The sequence below is a fragment of the Salmo trutta genome, chromosome 28 (genome assembly GCF_901001165.1).
Source record: "Salmo trutta chromosome 28, fSalTru1.1, whole genome shotgun sequence".
Lineage (NCBI taxonomy): Eukaryota > Metazoa > Chordata > Actinopteri > Salmoniformes > Salmonidae > Salmo > Salmo trutta.
Window position 1 is genome coordinate 24,787,903 of NC_042984.1, and position 20,121 is coordinate 24,808,023.

The following is a 20,121-nucleotide window of genomic DNA, read 5'->3' on the forward strand; positions in this document are numbered from 1 at the left end:
CAAGCATGGGGGTGGCTGCATCCTGGTATGGGTATGCTTGTCATCATCAAGGACTGAGGAGTTTTTCAGGATAAAAAAATTAATGGAATGGAGCTAAGCACATGCAAAACCGTAAAGGAAAGCCTGGTTCAGTCTGCTTTCCACCAGAGAATGGGAGATGATCTAATGACAAGACTTGAAAATGGCTGTCTACCAACCATCAACAACCAAGTTGACAAAGCTTGAAGAATTAAAAATAATAATAACGTGCAAATATTGCAGAATCCAGGTGTGCAAAGCTCAGAGACTTACCCAAATAGACTCACAGCTGTAATCGCTGCCAAAATGTTTCTAGCATGTATTGACTAATGGGGGTGAATACTCAAGATATATTCTTTTTTTTTTTTTTTACATTTTGAATTTTTCTAGCACTTTGACATTAAAGTATTTTGTGTAGATCGTTGACAAAAAAATTACAATTAAATCCATTTTAATCCCACAATAAAAAGTTAAGAAATCTAAGGGGGGTGAATACTTACGATAGGCAATGTAACTACAGAGGTATAAACATGGCATATGCCTATTCTGAAACCAAAAACTGCTGAATAAAACAAAACAGTTCGCTCTGAGTCACAGCTCCTCTAAATTCAGGGGAAAGATTAAGTGTCCTAAAATATTAATTGGCCGATGGTTAGGGAAAATGTGTTTTGAATAGTTGAACAATTTTGAGGGGCCCATCCCTCTCAATACCCTAGATATGTCAAAAGGAGAACACTTACATCACTGAATGATATTTCACTTCTTTTACACAAATATTCAAAACATTCTTCAATTATCTGTCCCAGACAACGGCACTTCGTGCCAAAATATTGCTTCAAACAGTTAGCAATGTGTGTATGATAACGTGATGCAATCCTGCTGTCTTCCTGACTAGCCTTGACACGCCAAATCCAGCTGCACTTATTAAAACAGGATAGAAATACAGATGAATGACTTTCGAAATTGCATGATAGAAAACATAGGAAAGGAGTTTTACCTGGTGTGTCTCCATATGGCTTTGGTGGTTTGACAGTTTCCCCTAAACTGACGCTGGCCTTGGTGGTGCTCAGCCTCCTAGGGTGTGGGGTGGTCACTACCGCGAATGTCCTCTGGGGGCTCTTGGTGGTGGTGGTAGTGGTGGTGGTGGCCATGGTAGTAGTCAAGGCCTTGGTGGACAGCGTGGAGTTGGCCACCGTTTTCCCCTCACCATCGTCAAAGTTGTCCTCCGTCCCTGTGGGTCCCCAGTCGATATATCCGGCCACCGTCGTGGTCCTGCCATCCTGAGATTTGTCGTCGGCATCCCATTTCAGCTGTCTCCGAGCCCTCCGTAACAATCTCACCACGTCTGTTTTGCTCCCCCTGGGAAGACCTACCGCTGCTGCCGAATCCCCCGCCTCAGTGGATGTGTATTTCAACCGGCACTCCTTACATGGCTGTCCTTTGTGTACCAGTCTCCTGTACTTTTGACCCCTGACCTTTGGCACTGGCCCTCCCCTGCTGTCTGGCAGTGGAACGGGGTTGAGGAGCCGGTGCGCCAGAGTGCTCACAGTCCTCCAATGGAGAATGTTGGGAGTATCCCAGAGGGGCGCCGAGTGGGGCCGGGGGCGAGGCACAGGTTTGGGGATGAGCTTGATCCCCAGGCCCTGACTGAGGGGGCTACACAGGGAGAAATCCAGGGTGAGGTGGGTCATGGCCAGGAGGATCCACACCTGACGCCCTAGACAGCTCCCCGGCCGTAGAGCAGACATCGGACTGGAGAGAAAAGGAGAGAGGCCATTTTAGATTTGGCGGTGCACATTTTAAACCAAAAGGGATAGTAGTAGTTGTAGATGAAGGGTTGGTTTCCCAGACATGCATTAGACTAAAAAGCACTTTAGGCCTAATCTAGGACTGATCTACATCAGAAAGCCATCCAAAAGTGTTTTCTAACTGTGAGATTGGCATCACAGAAGAACATTGATGAAGGTCTAGTTACCTACACAATGAAACATATATTGATGTAACATTGTGTACGGTCCGCATCTGTATTCCAGAAAGATCTGATTCTCCTCTCAGGCAAAGTTCTGCTCTCTGACTAACTAAACTCTGGCAAGTTGAGCACCTGAAATGACAAAGGTCAGACACTAAATAAATAGTGTAATACATTTTCAAAGATTAAGGCTTTAAAATATTGCTTTCTGCTGTCAAATGCAGCAAGGATTTATCCTTGATTTTACAGGTTTACTTCTTCAATTCAGTCATGATTAACTGTAAAAAAAAAAAAAAAAAAGGTCAGGCCTAGTTTAGCTGATCATAATATTCAGCATAGAATGTCATCTTGATTCCCGAGGGGCAATTAGATTATGCTGCGAGATAGCATTGAAGGGTGTCATATAATATAAAGTCAGAATTAGACATGGCTTGATGTGAGTACGATATTGAATATGAAAACTTAAAGGTAGACTCAGAGACACGACATCAGCATGCACAGCGGGGCCACTTCCTGTTTATAAAAGATCAACAACAACAGACTTCAAACCTGCCACCATTGGCATGTCTCAAAAGAGGGCTCAGTGGTAGTATTGGCAGATTAAATGTTTTTGCTGTTATTGATATCTATAAACAGGATATCGCACCAATACTACATTTAACATTGGAAGGAATACATTCTTTATCACTTTAGTCATCATTATCATCATCATTAAAACTCTCAAACAAACATTTAAACACCTGTGAAATGTTACCCTGTTTCCAAATCCTCCACTGATTGATATCTGTAAACAGGACACTTTCCCATAAGCACTAACAAGTGAAGTTCATAAGAGCACATCAAATTTGGTGCCAAATGAAAGCTAAGAGTCTATACTTAAGAAAAGGCATATATTTTCAACCATTTTTCATCCTAAACAATTTAATAAGCAAATGCTTTGATTTCTGATCAAACATATGGAGAAGGGGTCTTAGTCTTAAAAGGTATTACAAATACCTCAAAACACAATCATGTTGATGTAAAGACCCCTGCCAACTAATATCAACACTTATATTTCGTTTTGTAGTTATTATTCGATTTTGATTTGATTTATTAGGATCAAATCAAATTTTATTGGTCACATACACGTGTTTAGCAGATGCTATTGTGGGTGTAGCGAAATGCTTGTAAATCCCCATTAGCCGACGCCAATGGCAACAGCTAGTCTTACCGGGGTCCGTCACATAACGAAAAAGACATTACTGACAAAATACTTTATAATTTACATATACTTAACAACATTAACATGTAGTATGTGTGTGTGCGCATCTATCAGTTACACATACATGTCAGTACATACATTTACATTTTACATTTAAGTCATTTAGCAGACGCTCTTATCCATACAACAAGTAGGTCACATGGGGGAGAGGTGTTGTGCCGTGAGGTGTTGCTTTATTTGTTTTTTTAAACCAGGTTTGCTGTTCACTTGCGCTTTATAAGATGGAAGGGAGTTCCATGCACTCGTGGCTCTGTATAATACTGTAGGTTTCCTTGAATTGGTTCTGGACCTGGGGACTGTGAAAAGACCCTTGGTGGCATGTCTGATGGTTCTGTGTGTAAATTGACTATGCAAACAATTTGGAATTTCTAACACATTAATGTTTCTTATAAAAACAAGAAGTGGCACAGTCAGTCTTTCCTCAACTTAAACCAAAAGAGAGACTGGTATGCATATTATTAGCCCACTGATTACAATGAAGAGCAAGACGTGTCGCTCTGTTCTGGGCCAGCAGCAGCTTTCTTTGCAGCACTTGACCATATGACTGTACAATATATCAAGATAAGATAAAACTAGAGCCAGGACTTGCTTTGTGGAGTGTGGTGTCAAAAAAGCAGAGCATCTATTATTACGGACAGACTACTCCCCATCTTTACAACCATTGAATCCATATGTTTTTACCATGACAATTTACAATCTAAGGTAACACCAAGTAATTTAGTCTCCTCGATATGTTCAACAGCCGCACCATTCATTACCAGATTCAGGTCTAGAACTTACGGAATAATTTGTACCAAATACAATGCTCTTAGTTTTAGAGATGTTCAGGACCAGTGTATTACTGGCCACCCAATCCAAAACAGACTGCAACTCTTTGTTAAGGGTTTCAGTTACTTCATTAGCTGTGGTTGCGGATGTGTATATGGTTGAATAATCAGCATACATGGACACACATGCTTGGTTAATGCCAGTGGCAGGACATTGGTAAACATAGAAAGAGTAGCTGACCTATAGAGCTGTCGTGCGGTACACCACATTTTACATGCCTTCTGTAAGTTTAGGAAATATGTGACTCATTTCAGGAAACTAGGCGTATGTCGCAACTCACTACTTCACAGGAGCAGCATTTGAAAGTATACATTTATTTTTGAAGAAAATTGTTTTGGGCAGAAATGCTTTCTAGAACATGGGAATTTTCATGTGCTTTAATAACAAACTTGTATTCCATGAATACAATTGAGCCTATTTGGTTTAGCCATGGAAAAAGCCAGGAACCTTCCCACTAGCCATGATTGGCTGAACTAATGTATGAGCTGGACATGCCAGGAGATGAGATTGGTCTGCCATGTAGCACGCTTCTGTCTTTAACGTGAGCTGTTCAGTATGTGTTGACAGTTCTTTCTACTGTGCCGTTTTTGAAAAGATATAACGATAGCCATCAAGAACTACAAAAGTGTTGCTACTTTTCTCAACAACATTAATACCCTGAATTTAGCAAGCGCTATCAACAGATCAGTAGGAAAAAGGGATGGGCTGCTTTCTGCACACGCCATGGTCAGTGTGAACCAAAGTGACTTGACACAAAGCTGGCCAAACAAGATGTAGCTACAAACAAAATGGAGTTCAATGGTTCCAGTCTGCCATGAAGCGTTCATCCATTTACACGGGTAAGAGTCTAGCTACATTTTCCAGATATGTTTTTAAATTTTGTCAGAAAGTAATTTTTATTGCAAGTTAAAGCATACTGTTAGTTAGCTAGCAAACTTTAGCTTTCTGGCTTGCTAGCTAAGGTTACGTGTGTGATCTGTGTAGTAATGTTATTCGAATCAGAAATCCATTTGCATTGCTAGTTATAGCCTAATGTTAGCTAGTTAACATTGAACCGAGTTTCTTAGATTTAGCTACCTGCAGATTCATACTACAGCTATGACAATGTTTGTATTTGTAGTAGTATGAGTTGGGGTTATGCCAGTTCATTGTTTAGCTAGCTAGCTACATAGCTAGCTACATGTCTAAACAAAAGACTCCACTTCAGCCGTAATATTACATGACCCATCAAATTAGCAGGTGTGTCTGGGGGTGGTTACGGCCATTGATTGTATTTCATGAGCATGTGTACATGTCTAGACAATAGTGACCCATCCACTTAGCTAGATGTGGATGAGGGGTGGTTATAGCATTTCCTTCACATGACCCATCAATTTAGACAAGTGTGTCGGGTAAGCGTCATCTAATAACGATAAAATATTTATAAAATATTTTTATCTGGACACTTTCTATTTTTGATATTGCTACTATGCAAGTATGCAAGTACTATCACTGTACAGTTTATACCTTCTGTATCCTGTGCATGTGACAAATAAACTTAGATTTGTTTTACTATAGCGTGTGTTTACCACATGGTCTCATATGTGAATCCTTAAAGAGATGGGTGGGACTAAGGTTTAACTGGGTGTGAACGGTGCTGAATGAGTGTAAACAAAGAAGATATCTCCAGTACAGTGGCTTGCGAAAGTATTCATACCCCATTGGCATTTTCCCTATTTTGTTGCCTTACAACCTGGAATTAAAATACATTTCTTGGGGGGTTTGTATCATTTGATTTACACAACATGCCTACCACTTTGAAGATGCTAAATATTTTACATTGTGAAACAAACAAGAAATAATAACTCTTTCCACTGGGATTCTCTGCCTCTACCCCTATTACGGGGGCTGAGTCACTGGCTTACTGGTGTTCTTCCATGCCGTCCCTGGGAGGGGTGCGTCACTTGAGTGGGTTGAGTCACTGACGTGGTCTTCCTGTCTGGGTTGGTGCCCCCCCCCCCCCCTTGGGCTGTGCCGTGGCGAAGATCTTTGTGGGCTATACTCGGCCTTGTCCCGGGATGGTATGTTGGTGGTTGGAGATATCCCTACAGTGGTGTGGAGGCTGTGCTTTGGCAAAGTGTTATAAAGGGTTATATCCTACCTGTTTGGCCCTGTCCGGGGGTTTCATCGGATGGGGCCACAGTGTCTCCTGACCACTCCTGTCTCAGCCTCCAGTATTTATGCTGCAGTAGTTTATGTGTCGGGGGGCTAGGGTCAGTCTGTCACATCTGGAGTATTTCTCTTGTCTTTTCCGGTGTCCTGTGTGAATTTAAATATGCTCTCTCTAATTCTCTCTTTCTCTTTCTTTCTTTCTCTCTCTCAGAGGACCTGAGCCCTAGGACCATGCCTCAGGACTATCTGGCTTGATGACTCCTTGCTGTCCCCAGCTCTCCTGGCCGTGCTGCTGCTCCAGTTCCAACTGTTCTGCCTGCAGCTATGGAACCCTGACCTGTTCACCGGACGTGCTACCTGTCCCAGACCTGCTGTCCCAGACCTGCTGGAACCCTGACCTATTCACCGGACGTGCTACCTGTCCCAGACCTGCTGTTTTCAACTCTCTAGAGACAGCAGGAGCGGTAGAGATACTCTCAAAGATCGGCTATGAAAAAGCCAACTGACACTTACTCTTGTGTTACTGACTTGTTGCGCCCTCGACAACTACTATGATTATTATTATTTGACAATGCTGGTCATTTATGAACATTTGAACATCTAGGCCATGTGCTGTTATAATCTCCACCCGGCACAGCCAGAAGAGGACTGGCCACCCCTCATAGCCTGGTTCCTCTCTAGGTTTCTTCCTAGCTTTTGGCCTTTCTAGGGAGTTTTTCCTACCCACCTGTGTTTTGCGTGTGTGAGCCTGACAAGACTGTTTGGTTGTTCGTGAGTTCTTCGTTATTTTGGTGTTCACTTTATTTTCAAATAAATATCAAGATGAGCATCCACATTCCTGCTGCGTTTTGGTCCTCCATTCCCGGCACCACCATGATTCACTGTGGGGATGGTGTTCTCGGGGTGATGAGAGGTGTTGGGTTTGCGCCAGACATAGCGTTTTCCTTGATGGCCAAAAAGCTCAATTTTAGTCTCATCTGACCAGAGTACCTTCTTCAAAATGTTTGGGGAGTCTCCCACATGCCTTTTGGCGAACACCAAACATGTTTGCTTATTTTTTCCCGGCCACTCTTCTGTAAAGCCCAGTTCTGTGGAGTGTACGGCTTAAAGTGGTCCTATGGACAGATACTCTAATCGCCGCTGTGGAGCTTTGCAGCTCCTTCAGGGTTATCTTTGGTCTCTTTGTTGCCTCTCTGATTAATGCCCTCCTTGCCTTGTCTGTGAGTTTTGGTGGGTGGCCCTCTCTTGGCAGGTTTGTTGTGGTGCCATATTCTTTCCATTTTTAATAATGGATTTAAAAGTTTCGGATATTTTTTTATAACCCAACCCTGATCTGTACTTCTCCACAACTTTGTCCCTGACCTGTTTGGATAGCTCCTTGGTCTTCATAGTGCCGCTTGCTTGGTGGTGCCCCTTGCTTGGTGGTGTTGCAGACTCTGGGGCCGTTCAGAACAGGTGTATATATACTGAGATCATGTGACACTTAGATTGCACACAGGTGGACTTTATTTAACACATTATGTCACTTCTGAAGGTAATTGGTTGCACCAGATCTTATTTAGTGGCTTCATAGCAAAGGATGTGAATACATATGCAAGCACCACCTTTCCGGTTTTTAGTTTTTATAATTTTTTCATTTCACTTCACCAATTTGGACTGTTTTGTGTATGTCCATTACATAAAATCCAAATAAAAATCCATTTAAATTACAGGTTCTAATGCAACAAAATAGGAAAAATGGCAAGGGGGATGAATACTTTTGCAAGGCACTGTAGGTGTATCAAAACATTCAAGTGCCATTTTCTCAAAAGTGGGTTTACTTTCAAAGCAGAATTACTTTCCCATTGTTCCTCAACTGCAGTGTGTGATATACAATTTTCTCGGTCTGAGTCTCTACTTTTATCCAATGTAAAAAACACAATTTCAAATTTTGCTACATAAGACCAAAATGAGGCAGTCGGTCACATATTTTTATATTTAACTAGGCAAGTCAGATAAGAACCAATTCTTATTTACAATGACGGCCTAGGAACAGTGTGTTAACTGCCTTGTTCAAGGGCAGAACGGCAGATTTTTAACTTGTCAGCTTGGGGATTCGATCTAGCAACCTTCCGGTTACTGGCACAACACTACCCACTAGGCTACCTGCCACCCCATACTACCTAGTTGTTATTGCCAAAAACTCACATCTTTAAGACACTTTATATTTTATAATTCATGAGGGAGAATCAAAGTTTATTGGTTGCGTACACAGTTTAAGCAGATGTTATAGCGGGTGAAGCGAAATGTTTATATTACTAGGGCCTAAGTGCAGTAAAATATCAAACAAGTGCACAATAATCAAAAACGAATAAAGAATTAAATAAAGAAATGTCAGAATGAATCCAATTAACAACCCAAATAAGACTGTATCAGTAATCTAAATGCAATCTATGCATATAAACACCGAAAATATATACTAAGAATGATAGGTATGTTCAGCACCAGGCATATTTTCGATGACAAGCATCCAGTATATAAATATGCGGTGTGTATAAACAGCGTCTTAAAATGTGATGTACAGTAGTAGATATATTAGAATTAGCTATGTTGAGAATACAGTATACAAATAAAGTGTGAAAAACGGTATAAAAGAAACAGGAAGTGTTCAGTGTTTCATGTCTCTCTATACATGGGACAGCAGCATTGGCTGTGTGTGTGTGAGTGTGTGTGTTTATGATTATGGGCGTATGCACGTGTGTGAGTGTATACGTGAGTGCACGAGTCTGCGTGTATATGTTTTGTGTGAGTGTGTGGGAGTATGTGTGCGCAAAAGTCTCTAAGCTGCAGGACTGAGTACCGGGCAGGAAGACGGCTAGTGATAGCTGTTCAATGGTCTGATGGCCTAGTGATGAAAGCGGTTTCCAAGCCTCTTGGTCAATGCTCCGATGAACCCGTACCGTCTGCCAGACGGTTGCAGAGTGAACAGTCTGGCCCCGGTGGCTTAGGTCCTTAATGATCTTCTTCTTAGCCTTCCTTCGACACCAAGTGCTGTAAATGACCTGGAGGGCGGGCACCGTGACACTGATGGTGTGTTGGGCTGACCACACCACCCTCTGAAGAGCCATGCGGTTGAGGACGGTGTAGTTGCCGTATCATACGGTGATGCAGCCCGACAGAATGCGCTCAATGGTATATCTGTAGAAGTTCATGAGCTTCTTAGGGGCCATGCCGAATTTCTTCAGCCGACTGATGTTAAAGAGGAGCTGTTGTGCCTTCTTCACCGCATTGTCGATGTGATGGGACCATTTCAGGTCCTCAGTGATTGGACACCGAGGGACTTGAAGCTTTTGACCCTCCAGATTATGGCCCAGTCGATGTGGATGGGAGCTTGCACTATGATCGGTCTTTTGTAGTCCACGATCAGCTCCTTGGTTTTGTTGATGTTGAGGGAGAGGTTATTGTCCTGACACCACTCCACCAGGGCTCTAACCTCCTCCATGTAGGCTGTCTCGTCGTTGTTGCTGATCAGGCACTGTTGTGTCGTCAGCAAACTTGATGATTGAGTGGGAGTCGTGCATGGCCGTACAGTCGTGGGTGAATAGGGAGTACTGGAGGGGTTAAGCACACGTCCCTTGGGGGCCCCGGTGTTGACGGTCAGCATGGCAGAGGTATTGTTACCAACCCTCACCAACTGGGGTCGGCCTGTCAGGAAGTCCAGGACCCAGTTGCACAGAGAGGAGTTCATAGAGGTAGACCTACCAATTAGTTACAGGGTTTTTACTCTACTGATAACAGTTTGGTTTATTAATTAAAACATGTCATTCTGTTACCAAATTGGTAACAGAATGAGCAAAAAATCTGTATCAGAATGACTGCAACTGAATTGGTTAATATCTACAATGGGAGTTCATAGTGGTCACAAATCCCAGTTGGGTCACCCCTCCCTTCCACTGGTATACTGTTATGTTTAGCTCAATGTTTTCTCTGTCTTTCTGTCGCATAGTGGTCAAAGCAAGAGTGTGAAAACAATATGGACAACCTCTTTCTCTCTGTCTCTGTCTCTCTCTAATATAACCTCTCCCGGTACTTCAAATTTGGTCACTACAAATTTGAACCAATCTGTTTCACACGTTTGGACAGCACAGTACAGTAGAGCACAGTACAGTGCAGTAAAGAAAAGTAGAGTATAGGAGAGTAAATATCAGTACAATACAGTACAGTAGAGTAGAGTTTAGTACAGCACAGTAGAGCACACTAGAGTAGAGTATAATTTACTGTACTGTAAAATACTGTAACGTACTGTGCAGTGCTGTGCTGTACTGTACTCTACTCTACTGAGCTCTATTGTGCTCTACTGTGATGTCCAAACTTGTGAAGCATAAACTATGATTGGTAAAGATTTGGTCCTCATTAGAATAATAGCCAGTGTGTAGAATAATACCCAAACATGCAAACAAGGATATAACATTTTTCTACCTTTGTGTACCTATTCAGGATACATCACCATAATGAGAATGCCATTCATAATTATGCATTTCTGTATAGTACAGATCTGGGACCGATGATGTCATTCTGTTCCCGGGTGTTTAATCCATTTCACTTTCAAACTCAAGGTGTCATATCATAGCTGACACCCCATTATTTCTGCATCTTCAATCTTAATTCGGAGTAAACATTTAACAGAGTTTTTGGAAAACGTGGTCACATAAAAAACTGAGAGAGATTGTACTGTCATTCTGTTACCCAACTTTACATCTGCAATGTTCTTCGAATAAATGTGTTTTTGTCAAACAAAATCTGGAAATTATTAAAAGTAGTCCTTGTGCATAGAGTTGTATGGGTTGTTTAACTTTGCAATCAATGGTTTTTCCTTTGTCATACTTTTAATGTGAACAATCGGAGTCTCAGCGTCATTTTGTTTCCGTGGAATTGCCCTTTCACGATCCTCTATAGAGAAGAATTGATCTGCCGAGTGCAACCTTCTATGGCTACTATGTGACAAAGCAAAACGATTGATTTCAGAGGGAACAACCTCATCATGGGGTGTTATGCCTTGATCTGTTTCACCTGTTCCTGTGATTGTCTCCACCCCCTCCAGGTGTCGCTTATTTTCCCCAGTGTATTTATCCCTGTGTTTCCGGTCTCTCTGTGCCAGTTTGTCTTGTATGTTAGTCAAGTCAACCAGTGTGTTTTTACCGTACTCCTTTTGCTATTCTCTTTTTGATAGTCTTCCCGGTTTTGACCCCTGCTTGACTCTGGACTACTTTCCTGCCTGCCTGATCATCCTGCCTGCCTGATCATCCTGCCTGCCTGATCATCCTGCCTGCCTGATCATCCTGCCTGCCTGATCATCCTGCCTGCCTGATCATCCTGCCTGCCCGATCATCCTGCCTGCCCTTCGGTACCTTTTGAACTCTGAACTGGTTTTGACTTTTTGCCTGTCCACGACCATTCTCTGCCTTACCCTATTGGATTAATAAATATTGTAAGACTCCAACCACCTGCCTCCTGTGTCTGCATCTGGGTCTCACCTTGTGTCTTGAAATGGGGTATCTCTAATCTTTATTGTCCTTGGTCAATTTAAGCCAGCAAGTCATTTGGAGGCGTTGCTGAAAAAAGGAGCTGTTGGAGTGAACAGTTGTGCTGTCGTAAGAGGACATTACATATCAAATCAAGCTTTTTTATACAGCACATTTCAGACATGGAATGCAACACAATGTGCTTTACAGGGAAAAAATGATTAAATAAAAAAAATGTCTACACAAACATTAGAGAATAAACTTAATAACAATAACTGAATGACTAAAAAGCACCCTAAGAAAAAGCAAAGCTAAAAAGGTGTATTTTAAGATCTTTTAAAATTGTCAACAGTTTTGCCCCCATTCAGGTTATATGGCAGGCTATTCGAGAGGCATAGTAACTTAAGCAGGGTTCCCCAACTGGCGGCCCGCCGTTGGTTTTATTCGGCCCCCCAAGTTTTCTGAGCAAAAAAAAAACAATTTTGTTTATGTGGAACTTTCATTGTTAGACATAAAAGACTGTAAAAACACCACAATCAGCTCCAAGTGATTTAAAAAAAAAATCTGTTACCAAGTATTCCCACGCATAATATAGAGACACGTGATTGTACACAAATGTAAGCAGGGTTCGAAATGATTATGTGTTAGTCAAACATATCTGTTAGGCTTCTTGCGGTCAAGTTGCAGTTGACAGATTATTTCTATTTGTGTTCCGGCCCCCCGACCATCCGCTCCAGAAAAAAGAAATCGGCCAATGCCTGAATCTAGTTGATCCCTGAACTAAAGGCTGCCTCTCGGTCCAAGGCTTTGGGATAGTTATAAGGCCTGTGCCAGAGGACCTGAGGGACCTACTGGGTACATAACTTAATAATATCCTCTACAGGATCGATGGGTCCCCCTCGGGACGTTTGAGCTAACATAGGCTAATGTGATTAGCATGAGGTTGTAAGTAACAAGACAATTTCCCAGGACATAGTCATATCTGATATTGGCAGAAAGCTTAAATTCTTGTTAATCTAACTGCGCTGTCCAATTTACAGTAGCTAGTACAGTGAAGTAATACCATGCTATTGTTTGATTAGAGTGCACAGTTATGAACTTGACAATGTATTAATAAACATTTGGGACATTTGGGCAGTCTTGATACAACATTTTGAACAGAAATGCAATGATTCATTGGATCAGTCTAAGACATTTCAAATACACTGCTGCCATCTAGTGTGCAAATTTAAATTGCACCTGGGCTGGAATAATAAATGATGGCCTTTCTCTTGCATTTCAAAGATGATGGTACAAAAACACTACAAAAAAACATGTTCTTTTCTTTGTATTATCTTTTACCAGATCTAATGTTTTATATTCTCTTACATTCATTTCACATTTCCACAACCTTCAAAGAGTTTCTTTTCAAATGGTATCAAGAATATGCATATCCTTGCTTCAGGTCCTGAGCTACAGGCAGTTAGATTTGGGTATGTAATTTTAGGTGAAAAAAAAGGCAGATCCTTAATTAAATCAATCCACAATTGTGCACCCCAATACATGTCAGACATGCTTTTAAAATAGATTTTGGTCCCATTCCTAATCTGTGATTCAAAATTCAGTTCAGAATATAAAATAAGACATGTTTTTTTACCTGGTGTTTTATCTTCTTTGCCCGTGAATTAAAATGTGCGGACAGATTCTCTCTCTGTGCTTTGGCTCCAACAATACAGTAAGTACCTCGGTATTGTCTTGATTTAGCTGGAGGAAGTTGTGAGCCATCCGAGTATTTAAATCACTAATACAGTTTAATAATCAAAAACTCAAATCCCTTTTACCTAATTTATAGCAGCATGTTAAATGTGCAACCACAGGGGGAAAAAAAACTCTAGACCACCTTTACTCCACACACAGAGACTCGGACAAAGCTCTCCTCGCCCTCCATTTGGCAAATCTGACCATAATTCTATCCTCCTGATTCCTGTGCACAAACAAAAACTAAAGCAGAAAGCACCAGTGACTCGGTCAATAAGAAAGTGGTCAGATGAAGCAGATGCTAAGCTACTGGACTGTTTTGCTAGCACAGACTGGAATATGTTCCGGGATTCTTCCGATGGCATTGAGGAGTACACCACATCAGTCACTGGCTTCATCAATAAGTGCATCGATGACGTCGTCCCCACAGTGACTGAACGTACAGTACATTCCCCAACCAGAAGCCATGGATTACAGGCAACATCCGCACTGAGCTAAAGGTTAGAGTTGCCGTTTTCATAGAGGGGGACTCTAACCCGGAAGCTTATAAGAAATCCCGCTATGCCCTCCAACAAACCATCAAACAGGCAAAGCGTCCATACAAGACTAAGATTGAATTGTACTACACCGGCTCCGATGCTCGTTGGATGTGGCAGGGCTTGCAAACTATTACAGACTACAAAGGGAAGCACAGCCGCGAGCTGCTCAGTGACACGAGCATAAATTACTTCTATGCTCGCTTCGAGGCAAGTAACACGAAAGCATGCACGAGAGCATCAGCTGTTCCAGACGACTGTGTGATCACGCTCTCCGTAGCCGATGTGAGTAAGACCTTTAAACACATTCACAAGGCTGCAGGGCCAGATGGATTACCAGGACGTGTACTGCGAGCATGCGCTGACAAACTAGCAAGTGTATTCACTGACATTTTCAGCCTCTCCCTGTCTGAGTCTGTAATATCAACATGCTTCATGCAGACCACAATAGTCCCCGTGCTCAAGAACACTAAGGTAACCTCCCTAAATGACTACTGACCCGTAGCACTCAGGTCTGTAACCATAAAGTGCTTTGAAAGGCTGATCATGGCTCACATCGACACCATTATCCCAGAAACCCTAGACCCACTCCAAATTGCATACTGCCCCAACAGCTCCACAGATGATGCAATCTCTATTGCACTCCACACTGCCCTTTCACACCTGGACAAAATGAACACCTATGTGAGAATGCTATTTATTGACTACAGCTCAGCGTTCAACACCATGGTGCCCTCAAAGCTCATCACTAAGCTAAGGATCCAGGGGCTAAACACCTCCCTCTGCAACTGGATCCTGGACTTCCTGACGGGCCGCCCCCCAGGTGGTAAGGGTAGGTAACAACACATCTGCCACACTGATCCTCAACACGGGGGCCCCTCTGGGGTGCATGCTCAGTCCCCTCCTGACTGCATGGCCATCATTAAGTTTGCCGATGACACAACAGTGGTAGCCTGATCACTGACAACGACCAGAGGGAGGAGGTCAGAGACCTGGCCATGTGGGGCCAGGACAACAACCTCTCCCTCAACGTGATCAAGACAAAGGAGGTGATTGTGGACTACAGGAAAAGGAGGCCCGAGCACGCCCCCATTCTCATCGACGGGGCCGTAGTGGAGCAGGTTGAGAGCTTAAAGTGTCCACATCACCAACAAACTAACATGGTCCAAGCAAACCAAGATAGTCCTGAAGAGGGCACGACAAAACCTATTCCCCCTCAGGAGACTGAAAATATTTGGCATGGGTCCTCAGATCCTCAAAAGGTTCTACAGCTGCACCATCAAGAGCATCCTGACTGGTTGAATCACTACCTGGTATGGCAACTTCTGAGCCTCCGACCGCAAGGCACTACAGGGGGTAGTGCGCACGGCCCAGTACATCACTGGGGCCAAGCTTCTTGCCATCCAGGACCTCTATACCAGGTGGTGTCAGATGAAGGCCCTAAAAATTGGTCAAAGACTCCAGCCACCTTAGTCATAGACTGTTCTCTCTGCTACTGCACGGCAAGCGGTACCAGAGCGCCAAGTCTAGCTAGGTCCAAGAGGCTTCTAAATAGCTTCTACCACCAAGAATCCTGAACATCTAATCAATTGGCTATTATCTATGCATAGTCACTTTAATAAGTGTACCTACACTACTGTTCAAAAGTTTGGGGTCACTTAGAAATGTCCTTGTTTTTGAAAGAAAAGCAAAAATTTTTGTCCATTAAAATAACAAATCAGAAATACAGTGTAGACATTGTTAATGTTGTAATTGACTATTCTAGCTGGAAATGGCAGATTTTTAATGGAATATCTACATAGGCATACAGAGGCCCATTATCAGCATCCATCACTCCTGCGTTCCAATGGCACGTTGTGTTAACTAATCCAAGTTTATCATTTTAAAAGGCTAATTGATCATTAGAAAACCCTTTTGCAATTATGTTAGCACAGCTGAAAACTGTCGTCCTGATTAAAGAAGCAATAAAACTGGCCTTCTTTAGACTAGTTGAGTATCTGGAGCATCAGCATTTGTGGGTTCGATTACAGTTTCAAAATGGCTAGAAACAAAGACCTTTCTTCTGAAACTTGTCAGTCTATTCTTGTTCTGAGAAATGTAAGCTATTCCATGCGAGAAATTTCCAAGAAACTGCTGATCTCGTACAAAGCTGTTTACTACTCCCTTCACAGAACAACGCAAACTGGCTATAACCAGAATAGAAAGAGGAGTGGGAGACACCGGTGCACAACTGAGCAAGAGGACAAGTACATTAGAGTGTCTGGTTTGAGAAACAGACGCCTCACAAGTCCTCAACTGGCAGCTTCATTAAATAGTACCAGCAAAACACCAGTCTCAATGTCAACAGTGAAGAGGCGACTCCGGGATGCTGGCCTTTTAGGCAGAGTTCCTCTGTCCAGTGTCTGTTTTCTTTTGCCCATCTTAATCTTTTATTTTTATTGGTTTGTTTGAGATATGGCTTTTTCTTTGCAACTCTGCCTAGAAGGCCAGCATCACGGAGTCGCCTCTTCACTGTTGACGTTGAGACTGGTGTTTTGCGGGTACTATTTAATGAAGCTGCCAGTTGAGGACTTGTGAGGCATCTGTTTCTCAAACTAGACAATAGTAATTTACAACATTAACAATGTCTACACTTTATTTCTGATCAATTTGATGTTATTTTAATGTACAAAAAATGTGTTTTTCTTTAAAAAACAAGGACATTTTTAAGTGACCCTAAACCTTTGAACGTTAGTGTACATATTACCTCAATTACCTCGACTAACCGGTGCCCCCACACATTGACTCTGTACCGGTACCCCTGTATTGAGCATCACTATTGTTATTTTACTGCTGATCTTTAATAATTTGTTACTTTTATTTATTTTTTATTTTTATTTTCTTAACTACATTGTTGGTTAAGGGCTTGTAAGTAAGCATTACTTGTAAGTAAGCACTGTTGTATTCGGCGCATGTGACAAATAACATTTCATTTTATTTGATAATGTATCTGTGGAGCAAAAATCCTCTGGTGACACAGAAATGTAAAGTTGTTTATCATCTGTGTAGCAGTGAAAATCAATGCTGTGCTTTCTGATAACGCTGCCAAGGGGTAACAAATATAAACTGAACAGTACCGCACCCAAAACCGAAACTTGTGGAACGTCACATGTGATATGTAAAATAAAATAATTTAGCTGTTTGAAAATAAAGTATACAGAATTTTGCTTAAGAATGGAAGGTTTGCTAAGAGCTGAATAATCTAGATTACTTTTCTTCAGAAGGGGTTTCACCAGTTTTTAGTGCAGTGGGAAAGTGCCTGTGAACAGGAAGGGATTAACAATAGCTTGCACTTCTACAGATATACAATTAAAAACTGTTTTGAAAAAGGTGGTGGGGATAGGATTGAGAAAGCAGGTAGAAGGCTTAAATTGTGATATCACTTTCTCCTGAGCATGTCTGTGTCAACCTGGGAAAATAAATCCATAGTGCCTTGGCGTGGTAGGATAGGGCACATATCAAACTTCTCATCAGGTCTTCCTTGAGTGATACCCAGCCTAATGTTTGTTATCTTATCTCTGAAATATGCTGCAAAATCATCACATTTAGATGTGGAGGAAAGTTCACATAGGTTTGCGGTGGTAGGATTTATCAGGCCATCAATGGTTGAGAAGAGCACTCTCAACTTTTTCGGGTTTGTTAGTGATCAAGTTATAAAAATTAGCCCATCTGGCTTTTCTAATTGCCTTGTTAAACAGTATATTCCAAGTTGCACTCTCAGAATACCATAAGGGACCTGCAATTTCTCTTTAATGTATTTGTTTCCTCACTCATCCAAGGGGCTCTCCATTTGGATGTGGCCTTTTTCAACTTTACTGGAGCTATGGCATCAATGGTTGCCCTTAATTTGCTATTAAACTCAATAAAATCTGTAGCAACTTCAGAGGTAAGATAGCATTTCTTAATAATGCATTCAGTATTAACCTGTGCTATGGGCAACAAGGTAGTAAAACATACACAGTGGTGAGGAGATAAAGCAACATCAACAATAGAGGATATGTCAATAGAAAGCCCCTTGGTAATAATCAGGTCCAGAGTATGGTCGCGGTTATGGGTGGGCCCAGTAACATGTTGGATAAAGAACACAGAGTTTAAAAGATTCAGAAATTCAATGGCCTTTGAGTCTGTCTCTCAACATGAATATTAAAATCACCCAACACAATGATTTTATCATAGTTTTCAAGGACAATAGTTCAGAGAAATCTGTAAAAAAGTGAGGCTTTGGTGGTGGCCTACACAGGGTTATGGCCAGCACTGGTGGCTGACATTGAAACAGTATAGCATGATGTTCAAAACACCCAAAGTCGCCAAATGAAATGTCCTTACAGCTGAGAGCATTAGTAAATATAGAAGCTATCGCCCCACCCTTTTTCCCCTTTCAGATAAAGTATGAAAAGCTGTAGTCCGGGAGGGAGGCTTCAATAAGAGCGGCACTACAGTCTGAAGACAGCCATGTTTCAGTGAGAAATATGCAATCAACTTTGAGCTCAGTAATGAGGTCATTGATGAGAGGTTTTACTAGTGATTGCTCTAACATTTAAAGTGCTATTCAATGAGTGTGGGCCACTCTGTCCCTGGGGCATCTGCCTAGAGGTAACCAATGGAATAACAACCAAATTATTAATGTTACAACCACATTTTCTCCAGTCTATCAGAATAGTAGGAGATGATAGTTTGTATAAACTCACTAGAAGGCAGAGTTAAAGGAACATAAATTAGGTTACTCACAATAACCATAGTGCCATATATATAGGAGTTGATATGGTTTCCAAGTCCTCTGTTGCTTGGAGCACTACCAGACCCTGTCTGTCAGTCTCTAAAACAGTTTGCGATGTTGCAGGAAATAATCTTGGAACCCCAGAGGTTAGAGTGAATCCCGTCTCATTTAAAAAGTGCTGGTTGCTCCCACAGCAAGTCAGTGTTTGTAGTCCTCCCTCAGTTCCTCAGATCACCTAAAACGAAGTCTGTTAAAACCTACGTGAGTGATGATGGTGTCAATATTGGAGTAGTTGGCCAGAACTGTGTGCAGGAGGGAGTTGATGTCATGGACACAGGCTCCTGGGTGACATGGGATCTTGGTCAGTCCACAGACCGTAGGCAGGCCAAGATCTCTCAACATTGAGCTGCCCACAATGATGGTGGTAGTGATGGAATCCGATGAGGAAATGACCTGCTGAACTGTGGTGGCCATGGGGGAGTGTGCCACTGGGCAGCCGCCGGCTGTTGGTATACACCCAGAATCCTCGCTCACTCCCGGGACTGGTAAATCCGTCTCAAGCAGGGCAAAGCTGTTTGCTAGCTGGATTGGATCTTCTCGGATAAATGGGGGTCCAGACTGCCTCCCCGATCTCCTGTGCCTTGTGAGTGTCCAGGCTCCCATGGGCCGCAGAGTTGAGCTTAACATCTGTCCGTTAGATTGGGACAGATCAACGCTGCCCGACTCATCAACAGCTTTGCTATATGAGGCATTTAAAACTGAGATTCGGTTTGTCTGGGTTACAGCAAGGTTGGTGTAGTTAGAAAACAGGTTTTCCTCTTCTCGCAGCCGAGATAACAGCCAGATCTCTTCCCTAAGATGCTTGATGGTGGTGCATTTAGGGCAGATTGTCCATTTTCCAGTTCCACCTTATCTGCATCTTGTGATTGTGTGGAAATCATCTCACACCTGAAGCATTTGTGTCCAGCCGTGCTCCATTTTCATGATGGCTAGCAGCTAACTACTATTTAAAAGGAATCCAGGACACAAACTTGCAGTCCCACCCGTAAACTACCGTGTCTCAAAATCAGTAGCAATACAAATTTTAGCTATGAAAAACAACTGAATGATAACAATTTCATAAACACAATCACATTTTATTGGTCACGTCCCTCGATTTTGTTTTCGTGGGTGCAGCAAAATGCTTGTGTTTCTTGCACCAACAGAGCAGTAATACCTAGCAGTAAACAAAAAACAATACACACCTAATCCATAAAAAACAAACATTTTCAGACAAGTTACCAGCTCATGTCGACTATGACTTTTTAGTAGTACCTTAATTTCAATTACTTGAATTTTTTCATGGGCCCAAAACTTTTTTATTG

At 42.1% G+C, this 20,121-nt stretch overlaps 1 protein-coding gene across 1 annotated transcript in view; it reads right to left on the minus strand.

The window, feature by feature from the left end:
• LOC115165849 (adherens junction-associated protein 1) overlaps nt 1–20,121 on the minus strand; it is an 83,924-nt gene that overhangs the window by 22,726 nt on the left and 41,077 nt on the right. Inside the window, exon 2 of the mRNA XM_029719278.1 lies at nt 1,016–1,770. Within this exon, the coding sequence (XP_029575138.1) occupies nt 1,016–1,770 (755 nt within the window). The remainder of the gene's footprint in view (nt 1–1,015; nt 1,771–20,121) is intronic.